Source organism: Salvelinus fontinalis, chromosome 38 (assembly GCF_029448725.1).
Source record: "Salvelinus fontinalis isolate EN_2023a chromosome 38, ASM2944872v1, whole genome shotgun sequence".
Classification (NCBI taxonomy): domain Eukaryota; kingdom Metazoa; phylum Chordata; class Actinopteri; order Salmoniformes; family Salmonidae; genus Salvelinus; species Salvelinus fontinalis.
The window spans coordinates 13,745,752-13,758,458 of NC_074702.1; the positions used below are offsets into that span (position 1 = coordinate 13,745,752).

The following is a 12,707-nucleotide window of genomic DNA, read 5'->3' on the forward strand; positions in this document are numbered from 1 at the left end:
CTATCTGCCACATTGAAGAACTCCGGGTTAAGTGAATTATCACTTCTGCCTCTAATCAGCAATCATAGGATTCATTCATGCTACTTAGATGCCAGGTTAGGGTTACACACATTTTCTGTCATGGTCTATGGACCCCCTGAAGTAGCCTTGGCCACCCCCTGGCCACCCCATGTATAAAACTCTAGTTCCTCCACTGTCTGGGACACTCAAGGATATTCAGAAACTTGTCCCGAAGCCACTCCTGCGTTGTCTTGGCTGTGTGCTTAGGGTTATTGTCCTGTTGGAAGGTGAACCTTCGACCCAGTCTGAGGTCCTGAGCGCTCTGGAGCAGATTTTCATCATAAATCTCTGTGTACTTTGCTCCGTTCATCAAATCAAATTTATTTATATAGCCCTTCTTACATCAGCTGATATCTCAAAGTACTGTACAGAAACCCAGCCTAAAACCCAAAACAGCAAGCAATGCAGGTGTAAAGGCACGTGTTTCCCTCAATCCTGATTATTCTCCCAGTCCCTGCTGTTGAAAATCATCCCCACATCATGATGCTGCCACCACCATGCTTCATCTTACGGATGGTGCCAGGTTTCCTCCAGACGTGACGCTTGCCATTCAGGCCAAAGAGTTCAATCTTGGTTTAATCATGTAAATGAGGTATTTCTGTTTTTATTTGTAATGAATTAGCTAAAATGTATAAACCTGATTTTCGCTTTGTCATTATAGGGTATTGTGTGTAGATTGAGGGAAAATTAAAATGTAATCTATTTTAGAATAAGGCTGTAAGGTAATAGCGTGTGAAAAAAAGGGAAGGAGTCTCAATACATCCAAATTCTCTAAGTTAAATCTGTCTGACTGGTAGAGTAGTGGTTATGTTGGTTGATCTCCAAAGGAATGTTTGAGAGTTTAAATCCCAGAGGAGAAATTTATGGGGCAACATTTTTCTTGTTGTCTTTGTGGGCCTGAAAGAGCAAACTTGAGGTGTATAGGGGGACAGGGGCTAGTTCCCATCAAATAGCACGAATGACGTGACACCTTGTACAGCGTATAACCAGCCAGCTGTATGTTGATAGTGTCGTCGTTCAGCCACGAATCCGTGAAGCTTAATATATTCGTTTTAATATTCTGCGTAAATTAGTTTAATCTTCTGTGTAATTTTTTTTTATAATTCTCCAAAGATTACAGGTTTGCTAGCAGAATGGAAGGAAGTGGGGGTTTATTCGATCGCCAATGAATTCTCAGAAGGCAGCCCACCCTTCGGCCCCTTTTTCTCAGGCGCCTCTTCACGCAAATCAAGGGGATCTGGGCCTGTTCCCGAGAAAGCAGTATATCCTTGGCGTCTTGCTCGTCGGACTCGTGAAAGGAAAAACAGGATTCTACTAGTCTGTGGTGAGTAATCGCAGTCCTGATGTCCAGAAATTATTTTCAGTTATAAGAGACGGTAGCGGCAACATTATGTACAAAATAAGTAAAAACATAAGTTGCAAACAACGCAAATAAACAAACAAAAAACACAATTGGTTTTGCGGGTACTATTTAATGAAGCTGCCAGTTGAGGACTTGTGAGGTATCTGTTTCTCAAACTAGACACTCTAATGTACTTGTCCTCTTGCTCAGTTGTGCACCAGGGCCTCCCACTCCTCTTTCTATTCTGGTTAGAGACAGTTTCTGCTGTTCTGTGAAGGGAGTAGTACACAGCACTGTTCGAGATCTTCAGTTTCTTGGCAATTTCTCGCATGAAATAGCCTTAATTTCTCAGAACAAGAATAGACTGACAAGTTTCAGAAGAAAGTTATTTAATCTGTAATTGAACCCACAAATGCTGATTCTCCAGATACTCAACTAGTCTAAAGAAGGCCAGTTTTATTGCTTCTTTAATCAGGACAACAGTTTTCAGCTGTGCTAACAAAATTGGAAAAGGGTTTTCTAATGATCAATTAGCCTTTTAAAATTATAAACTTGGATTAGCTAACACAACGTGCCATTGAAACACGAGTAATGGTTGCTGATAATGGGCCTCTGTACGTCTATGTAGATATTCCTTTAAAAATCAGCCGTTTCCAGCTACAATAGTCATTTACAACATTAACAATGTCTACACTGTATTTCTGATCAATTTTATGTTATTTTAATGGACAGAAAATGTGCTCTTCTTTCAAAAACAAGGACATTTCTAAGTGACCCCAAACTTTTGAATGGTAGTGTATGTCAAAAATTGGATCAGGTGGTTGGTGCACACCGATTGACCCGCATGGTGGAAGGAGAGAGGAATCCCACTCCATCCATTCTTCCTTCTCACGTGTATTTGGGTTTTATGAGATACCCTGTGAAAGCTTTTGTACCCAAACCCATGCAGTGTGATAAATGCAAAATATTTGTCCATGTGTCAAGTGTATGTAGACAGGAGGACTATCGTATGCCAGCTGAGCCTAAATGCTGCAATTGTGGTGATGATCATGCGCCCGAATTCCTGAAGTTCCCTGTTAGTGTGAAGGAGACGGAGGTGGCAAGAATAAGGGCTGTCCAGCATGTCTCCTATCCGTAGGCGGTGAGAAAAGTAGAAGAAAGGAGTGCCGTTGAAGAAATAATGGTAGTAGGAGTACTGACACCAGAGAATATTCCTTGTCAATAGAGGGACCCTGACATGTTGCATGTTAAGAAGATGGACGTAGTAACATTGATTGCATTGATTATCATCAACTGCACAACTACACAAAGAGAGAGGAAATCTAAGGAAATAGGCATTGTTGTGAGTGTGGCTGAACGTTTTGTGGGACTCAGGGATTTTACAGAAGGAATCGTGGCGATGAATGCTCCATCCTCACAGGCCCCGGAGCCTGTATAGGAATGTATTTAACTTCTGGCTTCCCAAGGACTGTTTTTGTGCAACCCAATACAATAGGGAGCAACCCTAGTGTATGTATACACCCGCAACATTTATTTCAGTTTTATGTTTCATTGATTGCCATGTGGATATCAATACATCTTGAACTTGACAGCTTTCTGTGTGATTATCAGACCCCCTGGAAAAAGTTTTGTCTAGACGTGGACAGCTTGAGGTGGAGTTGGAGCAAGCTAGCTAATGGACATGCGGCAAGATGGAGGATGGCGAGATGACACGAGGCAGAAAAAATTGCGAGATGACGTGAGGCAGAAAGAAGGGGGCGAGGTTCAAACCCAAGACGACATCTGCTAAATACAAGCCGAGTACTTTCTCCTTTGACTCAAGTACAGGAGAGATAATTACGTTACACTCCTGAAACCGTGAGCAGTCGAATTGAACCTGACAGAAGTGAAGAGGAAGAACCTGTACCGTTAGGAGAAGGCTTTTGAGACTCACCCCAATGATCAGGAAAATGCCTAAGATGCTCTAGCCCAGTGGGAGTATGATTCATTTAGAAAGTGGATCTATGCCTTTTGGCCGATCAGTTTGTGGTATCTGGCTCGGTGAAGAAGTCAAAATATCCAGAAGTGTTCTTGTGTTGATTTTTTTGTGTGTCTGCTGCCCAGAGGGAGAGGGCGCTGCGCGCTTCGCGACTCAGGATGAGAGCTGTGTCCTGCTTTGCTCTCCGGAACAAAGCACCACTGAAAGGAGCGCTAATAGTGTTTCAATTGGTGACGTCACTCGCTCTGAGACCTTGAAGTAGCAAGGAGGAACAACCCATCGCTTTTGTGGAGCGATGGGTAACGATGCTTCGAGGGTGGCTGTTGTCTATGTGTGCAGAGGATCCCTGGTTTGAGCTCAGGTAGGGGCGAGGAGAGGGATGGAAGCTATACTGTTACATTGGTGCCGGGACCCGGATCACTGGTTGCTGCGGAAAAGGGGGGTGAGTGTAACCGATGTGAAATGGTTAGCGGGGTGCGCGCTAATAGTGTTTCAGTCAGTGATGTCACTCGCTCTGAGACCTTGAAGTAGTTGTTCCCCTTGCTCTGCAAGGGCCGTGGCTTTTGTGGTGCGATGGGTAACAATGCTTTGAGGGTGGCAGTTGTCTATGTGTGCAGAGGTTCCCTGGTTCGAGCCCAGTTAGGGGCGAGGAGAGGGACGGAAGCTATACTGTTACAAGAGCAGTGCAGAAAGCGTCATGCTGAGGCAGCGAGTAAAGTAGAGGATAGTGGACAAAGCGTGAGGGAGAGGATCCCTGTGAGTAGTAGGCCTGTACAGAGTGACTTGAACAGTTCTCTGCACAAGCAGAGAAGTTTTTGGGTGTCAGAGATTTTACTTCAGAAGAACTACAGGGGGTTTTGAGAGAAGGGGACACAGGCTCCCTGGCCAACGGCATGGTGTAGGATCTTTGAGGGCCAAAGTAGTGGGGAGGGGTGGTGGGGTGCGTTGAGGATAGTGGTATATATTTACGCAATAAGGCACGAGGGGCTGTGGTATTTGGCCAATATAGCACAGCTAAGGGATGTTCTTGGATATTGCCATATACCACAAACCCCTGAGGTGCCTTATTGCTATTTTAAACTGGTTACTAACATAATTAGAGCCGTAAAAATAAATGTAATACCCGTGGTATACGGTCTGATATACCACGGCTGTCAGTCAATCAGCATTCAGGGCTCGAACCACCCACTTTATAAATAGGGTTAGATGGTGGTGCAATTTCCCTTTTTTTGTGAACAAATGTGCAATGCACTTTCCGAACTGTGAAAGGCAACAATATTCAACAGTGTCTTGTCTGCCGGAAAACCACACGAAGAAGATCAGACCCCCTGGAACAGACCCAACCACACTGTCGGAATGGAACGCAACCAAGACTCCACGTCATAATAATGCGACTAGCTGTTTTGGACAACGTTGGCCTCGGTTTGCAGGGACGGACAAATACAACAATTCATGCTTTATTTAAATAGCTAGTTAAGATTCAAGAGTTTTGGAACGTCACGATTTAGGGTAATAACGTTTTGTACGTATACGTTCTGTACTAACTTGCTGAATTTTTTATTTTGACATCCTGGTTAACGTTAGCCAGACAACTAGCGATAACTATTAGCAAACAGTTCACGTTACTAGCCAATACAGTAGTTATAACGTAAACAAGCCAACTATCAATGCATTTGGTGTTAGCCAGACGTTGACTGTACACATTTTCAGTAGCTCTCTAGATGTGTTTAACACCAAAGAATGGACTACCAACAAAACGTTTGTCTTTGCAGTAAGTATGGCGATGAAATCCGGAGAGGAGCGGTTGAAGGAGATGGAGGCTGAAATGGCTCTGTGAGTACAATAGTTGAGGCGTGACACTTCGGTTACCTTCAATAAGATTGCAATGATGTGTGTGGTGACTATGCCAAAACAACCCCTACGAAATGGTCTTTCTTCTCTATCAGGACAGGCAAACAATAGCTCATGACAATCGTCATCTATTGCTAACTCTTGTGTTGGTTATGATCCAGGTTTGAGCAGGAGGTCCTGGGGGGTCAAGTGGCAATGACTGCAGGAGACCCTGTAGTGATGGAGGTGCTCCCTATGGGTATTCCTATGGCTGTTCCTATGATCCGGCCCATCATCGGCACCAACACCTACCGCCAGGTACTGAGATCTTGAGGAAAGATAGATTGAACATTATATAGGAAAGATCAATCGTAAAATGAACGAACTCAAACCTATCTTTTGCCAAAAGCAAACAGAATGTGGTGTTAGCCGGATGCATCCAACTCCTTTAAATCCCCTTTCTCTCTCAGGTCCAGCAAACCTTGGATGCAAGGGCTGCCACTTTCGTGGGACCTCCACCCCCTGCATTTGTAGGCCCAGGTGACATGGTTTGATTTAGGTTTATTAACATAATACTTTGCATTCAGAATGTATTCAGACCCCTTCCCTTTTTCCAAATTTTGTTACAGCCTTATTCTAAAATTGATTTAATACTTTTTGCCCCTCATCAATATACACACAATACCCCATAATGACAAAATGAAAACCGGTGTGTATGTTTTGCAAATTTAAGTAGAAAAAAAAACTGGTACCTTATTTACATAAGCATTCAGACCCTTTGCTATGAGACACGAAATTTAGCTCAGGTGCATCCTGTTTCCATTGATCGTCATTGATGTTTCTACAACTTTATTGGAGTTCACCTGTGGTAAGTTCAATTGATTGGACATGATTTGGAAAGGCACACACTTGTCTATATAAGGTCCCACAGTTGACAGTGCATGTCAGAGCAAAAACCAAGCCGTGAGGTTGAGGGAAATGTCCGTAGAGCTCCAAGACAGGATTGTGTCAGGGAACATGTTTGGGGAAGGGTACGAAAACATTTCTGCAGCATTGAAGGTCCAAGAACACAGTGGCCTCCATCATTCTTAAATCAGGGGAGAAGGGCCTTGGTCAGGGAAGTGACAAAGAACCCGATGGTCACTCTGACAGAGCTCCAGTTCCTCTATGGAGATGGGATAACCATCTTTGCAGCACTCCACCCATCAGGCTTTTATGGTAAAGTGGCCAGATGGAAGCCGCTCCTCAGTAAAAGGCACATGACAGCCGACTTGGAGTTTGCCAAAAGGCACCCAAAGACTCTCAGACCATGAGAAACAAGATTATCTGGTCTGATAAAACCAAGACTGAACTCTTTGGCCTGAATGCCAAGCATCACTTCTGGAGGAAACCTGGCAACATCTCTACAGAGAAGCATGGTGGTGGCAGCATCATGCTGTGGGTATGCTTTTCAGCGGCAGGGACTGGGAGACTAGTCACGCTTGAGGAAAGATGAATGGCGCGAAGTAGAGATCCTTGATGAAAACCTACTCCAGAGAGCTCAGGACTTCAGACTGGGGTGAAGGTTCACCTTCCATCAGGACAACGATCCTAAGAACACAGCCAAGACAACGCAGGAGTAGCTTCGGGACAAGCCTCTGAATGTCCTTGAGTGGCCCAGCCAGAGCCCGAACTTGAACCCGATCGAATATCTCTGGAGAGACCTGAAAATAGCTGTGCAGCAATGCTCCCCATCCAACCTGACAGAGCTTGAGAGGATCTGCAGAGAAGAACAGGAGATACTCCCCAAATACAGGTGTGTCAGGCTTGTAGTGTCATACCCAAGAAGACTCAAGGCTGTAATCACTGCCAAAGGTGCTTCAACAAAGTACTGAGTGAACGGTCTGAATACTTATGTAAATGTGATATTTCAGTTTTTATTTTTTATATACATTTGCAAAAAATGTGTAACCTCTTTTTCCTTTGTCATTATGGGGTATTGTGTGTAGATTGAGGATGTATTTTTAATCCATTTTAGAATAAGGCTGTAACGTAACAAAATGTGGGAAAAGTCAAGGGGTCTGAATACTTAGCGAATGCACTGTATATGCCATTTAGCAGACGTATTTATCCAAAGCGACTTAGTCATGCGTGAATACATTTTTCATTATGGGTGGTCCCGGGAATCAAACCCACTATCCTGGCAATGCCAGCACCATGCTCTACCAACTGAGCTACAGAGGACCACATAGTACATTATTAGACATACTTAAAATACCTATTTTACCCCAAAACAATGTTGATCATTTACACCACCACGTCTACAGGTCTCTTCAGTTTATGCTGGTCTTTTTTTTCTGCTCTTCAGCTGTAACCCCAGGTGTCAGACCACCGCCAATGATGAGACCAGCGTTTATGCCGCACATCCTGCAGAGACCAGGTCATCTATCTCTACTGTTGTTGACTTCACCTCAGTGCTAGCTAAATGAAATAAGAAATAGGATCAAATCTCTACAGCGATTTAGTCTTCAAATTAAAAACAATGTATTGGGAAGCTAATTTTGAAATCTCTCTGTCAGGTGGTCCGAGGATGCCTATGATGCGTGGTCCCCCTCCACAGGGTATGATGGCTCCCCCACTGCCACGCCCTCCTCCTCCCCCGCCCATGATGATGGCACCCCCCATGCAAGGACCCCCTCAGCATCCCATGGACCCAATGGGGCATATGAGCTCAGGAGGACCCCCGGTTAGTTGCTACAGTGCCTTTTTCTCTCTCCGAGGCTCCTAGGACAACGGATATCAATGTTCTCCATAAAGGCCCACACAGACTGTACGCTTTTAGCCATCTTATGCCACGATTTGGCCCTCCCAGACAACATTTCCACGTTGTTGGAAAATTCTTAGGTCATAAACGATTTTCTTTGCTCGTTCAGTGTGACATGGTCTAGGTCTGCCGATTTTGAGTACCACTACACGCAGTCATAGGCTCAGACAAAGTTCTGGCAGTGTCAGAAATGTTGAGCCTTTATCGTGTAGTGTGGCTGGTGTCATGAGCCGATCCCGGTGACTTACCAATAGGAACACGGCCGGCACTGAGTACGCACACAACAGTACGATTATTGTGAATAGTCAGATTAATATACAGTGAGTGCCCATGAATGTGGATGCTACCATGATTACAGATAGTCCTGAAATGCTAACCTCCCGTTATTGTAAAGGTGAGCGGTTAGTCTTGGAAGTATGGTATTTGTGCGTCTAACTTTCTCACTCATCATTATTCACGATTCATTCAGGATGATTCGTAATCATGGTAGCATCCACATTAAAGTATGTAGAAACATTCTTATTTATAATAAACGTGACTCTAAAATGACACAATACATATTTACCATAAATGTAATTGGGCACAACCTAATCTGAAACAACCAAAACAAAGACCAAATGCATCCAACAAATTTTTGTCAGAAGCTTGATGTAGTCATTGCGTGATATGAATATGGGAACAAATACGTAACTTTTGCTACTTTAACACGCAAGCGAATTTGTCCCAATACTTTTGCTCCCCTAAAATGGGGGGACTATGTACAAAAAGTGGCAATTTCTAAATGGCTCACCCAATAACCTCAAATTAAAGCTGTCAGTCTGCACTTTAACCTCCATAGTCATTGTTCGATTTTTTAGAACCAAAAGAAAACATGCTTCACTGTCCATGTAATAGTTTGATTTAAGCATTTAAATGCTTTGCAAGAAGAACAATTTCCCTAATCTTGTTTAGGCTACATCTGAAAATGTTGACATCTGAAATCAGGCTACCTGATGGGATTTTGATAAATGCACAATCGGTAATCAAAATAAACGTTCTACCGCTTTTTGGGAAGCGTGTTTGATTCTGAGTTCAGACATATCAAGTTGGTATGTAAAACTATTTCTAAGATGCATACCTTCAGTTTTTTCCAAACTCACACATAAGCAGAGGGAGGCTTGTGCTGGCTCAGGTGCAGATCAAATACACTGCTGCAGTTGACGTAGCATACATCGGCTGACGTAGCCTCGCAAGCCAATCACAGAATGTGTCGACCGTACTGAAGCAAATCATACAATCTGGCCAGGTTGATAAAGATTTAAATTCGGTAAAATCGCACAGTGTGACATGTAATAATCGGAGAAGACTGAATCCGACGTACAGTGTGGGAAGGCCTTTAAGGAAATTCAGCGTTAACTGTCTTCAATTAGGAATGTGAACAAGCTTGGTCAATCTTGCCCTGTTCTGTTGTGCTTCATTATCTCCATTTCTCTATATGCTGTTACCATATCTTACCATCTACAGGTGGGATCGACCCATGGTACACCCATGGGACACTCCATGGTGTCTGCACCCTCCAGGTCTGTGACCCAGGCCCCTCCCAAGCTCACCCCCTCGATCATCTCTGCGGCCCCCACTGTCTACACGGCTCCCTCCTCCGGACCCAAGATACCAGACATCCATGCCCAGAGAAAGGCTCGCATGGTAAGCACACTCACTTCTACTCTTTTTAGTTGAATGCCTTTTGCATTAAAAAAAAATTCAGCGACTACTTAAAATGTGCATTCTACGTACTTTCCAAGTCTGCTGCTGTTTGCTGCAAATAAACACTGAATCTCATCTATCATCAAATCTCTGATTTAGTTTTTTTCTCTCTCTGTTCTCCCTCTGACTTCATCAGGAGGAGCTGGCAGCATCTGTAGCAGAGCAGCAGGCAGCAGTGATGGCCGCCGGACTGCTGGAGGCTAAGAAGGAGGCCAGCCTGGCCGCTTCAGATGACAACGTTATCGGACCCAGCATGCCAGAGCCCGAGCCCGTCCACACTGAGGTACAGAACACTCTGCCTAGTTTATCAGCCCTGGCCCTAGTTAAAGGGTTTAAACTTTTCTGCATTCAAAATGCTTGTACAATTCAGTTGGTATAGGCTTGACCCAAACCCTACAAAGGGCCAGTATTGCAGCAATCTCTAGAATATGTCTGACTCTAGAATCTTGGGTTTCTCTGCAGCCAGTGGATAGCACAGCAGAGGAGAAGAAGAAGGGTAAGCAAGAGAAGGCGAAGAAGTGTATCCGTACAGCCGCAGGCACCAGCTGGGAGGACCAGAGTCTACTGGAGTGGGACTCAGGTAAGATGACTTCAGATTACACTGAGACGATTAATTCCTAGTTAAAAAATAAATTTGCAACTCTAGTATTTACACATTAGCGTTGCTGGGAATTAACGTGCAAAATAAATAAATAGCCCGCCGGATTCCAGAAGTTCAATCAACTTCAATTTCAACTTACTCTGCCAATTGTCCATAGGGTTGGTCCTTATGCAAGGGGGAAATTGAGAAAAAACATCTAATAGAACATAAATTAAAGACTTTCCAAACGTTGGTCTGTTGTAGACCCGCTTACTTCACGTCAAAATAAAAGTCCCGCACGTGCGCCATACCTGCAACCAAAAAAAGCAAGATCTTGTGGGGGACTTATTTTGACATGAGGTAAGCAGAGGAACTGACCTCTTATTTAATTTTTTATTTTATAAGTTCTCATTTACAACAGCGACCTGGCCAAGATAAAGCAAAGCAGTCCGGCACATACAACAACACAGAGTTACACATGTAATAAAAAAACATACAGTCAATAATACAGTAGAAAAAGTATATATACAGTGTGTGCAAATGAGGTAGGATAAGGGAGGTAAGGCAATAAATAGGCCATGGTAGCGAAGTAATTACAATATAGCAATTAAACACTGGAATGGTAGATGTGCAGAAGATGAATGTGCAAGTAGAGATACTGGGGTGCAAAGGAGCAAGATAAATAAATAAATACAGTATGGGGATGAGGTAGTTGGATGGGCTATTTACAGATGGGCTATGTACAGGTGCAGTGATCTGTGAGCTGCTCTGACAGCTGGTGTTTAAAGCTAGTGAGGGAGATATGTCTCCAGCTTCAGTGATTTTTGCAGTTCGTTCCAGTCATTGGCAACAGAGAACTGGAAGGAAAGGCGGCAAAGGAAGAATTGGCTTTTGGGATATATCTGCTGGAGTGCGTGCTACTATGGTGACCAGTGAGCTGAGATAAGGCAGGGCTTTACCTAGCAGAGACTTGTAGATGACGTGGAGCCAATGGGTTTGGCGGCGAGTATGAAGCGAGGGCCAGCCAACGAGATCATACAGGTCACAGTGGTGAGTAGTATATGTTTTTTTGGTGAAAAAACGGATGGCACTGTGATAGACTGCATCCAATTTGTTGAGTAGAGTGTTGGAAGCTATTTTGTAAATGACATCGCCAAAGTCGAGGATCGGTAGGATGATCACTTTTACGAGGGTATGTTTGGCAACACGAGGGAAGGATGTTTTGTTGCGAAATAGGAAGCCGATTCTAGATTTAATTTTTGATTGGAGATGTTTGATGTGAGTCTGGAAGAGAGTTTACAGTCTAACCAGACACCTAGGTATTTGTAGTTGTCCACATATTGGACAACTACTGGACAACTACTGATGCTGGACAGGTGGGCAGGTGCGGGCAGCGATCGGTTGAATAGCATGCATTTAGTTCTACTTGCATTTAAGAGCAGTTGGAGGCCACGGAAGGAGAGTTGTATGGCATTGAAGCTCGTCTGGAGGTTAGTTAACACAGTGTCCAAAGAAGGGCCAGAGGTATACAGAATGGTGTCGTCTGCGTAGAGGTGGATCAGAGAATCACCAGCAGCAAGAGCGACATCATTGATGTATACAGAGAAGAGGGTCGGTCCGAGAATTGAACCCTGTGGCACCCCCATAGACTGCCAGAGGTCCGGACAACAGGCCCTCCGATTTGACACACTGAACTCTATCAGAGAAGTAGTTGGTGAACCAGGCGAGGAAAATTATTTGAGAAACCAAGGCTGTTGAGTCTGCCGAAAAGAATGTGGTGATTGACAGAGTCGAAAGCCTTGGCCAGGTCGATGAATCCGGCTGCACAGTAATGTCTCTTATCGATGGCGGTTATATCGTTTAGGACCTTGAGCGTGGCTGAGGTGCACCCATGCACCCATGCATAGCGGAGAAGGTACGGTGGGATTCGAAATGGTTGGTGATCTGTTTGTTAACTTGGCTTTCGAAGACCTTAGAAAGGCAGGGTAGGATATACGTCTATAGCAGTTTAGGTCTAGAGTGTCCCCCCCTTTGAAGAGGGGGATGACCGCGGCAGCTTTCCAATCTTTGGGGATCTCAGACGATACGAAAGAGAGGTTAAACAGGCTAGTAATAGGCGTTGCAACAATTTCGGCAGATCATTTTAGAAAGAGAGGGTCCAGATTGTCTAGCCCGGCTGATTTGTAGGGGTCCAGATTTTGCAGCTCTTTCAGATCATCAGCTATCTGGATTTGGGTGAAGGAGAAATGGGGGAGGCTTGGGCGAGTTGCTGCGGGGCGTGCAGGGCTGTTGATCGGGGTAGGGGTAGCCAGGTGGAAAGCATGGCCAGCCGTAGAAAAATGCTTATTGTAATTCTCAATTATAGTGTATT

At 44.3% G+C, this 12,707-nt stretch overlaps 1 protein-coding gene across 5 annotated transcripts in view; it reads left to right on the top strand.

Moving 5' to 3' along the window:
- rbm42 (RNA binding motif protein 42) overlaps nucleotides 1-12,707 on the top strand; it is a 29,902-nt gene that overhangs the window by 13,073 nt on the left and 4,122 nt on the right. For 2 of the 5 annotated variants that reach the window (XM_055903495.1, XM_055903496.1), the window contains 9 exons: nucleotides 1,174-1,384; nucleotides 5,153-5,213; nucleotides 5,393-5,528; nucleotides 5,681-5,750; nucleotides 7,558-7,629; nucleotides 7,769-7,935; nucleotides 9,517-9,696; nucleotides 9,893-10,039; nucleotides 10,219-10,336. In XM_055903495.1, coding sequence (XP_055759470.1) covers nucleotides 1,174-1,384; nucleotides 5,153-5,213; nucleotides 5,393-5,528; nucleotides 5,681-5,750; nucleotides 7,558-7,629; nucleotides 7,769-7,935; nucleotides 9,517-9,696; nucleotides 9,893-10,039; nucleotides 10,219-10,336 — 1,162 coding nt within the window. Of the gene's footprint in view, nucleotides 1-1,173; nucleotides 1,385-3,522; nucleotides 3,823-4,386; nucleotides 4,903-5,152; nucleotides 5,214-5,392; nucleotides 5,529-5,680; nucleotides 5,751-7,557; nucleotides 7,630-7,768; nucleotides 7,936-9,516; nucleotides 9,697-9,892; nucleotides 10,040-10,218; nucleotides 10,337-12,707 lie in introns of those variants that run through there. The other 3 variants (XM_055903499.1, XM_055903498.1, XM_055903497.1) reach the window with 3 other exon arrangements.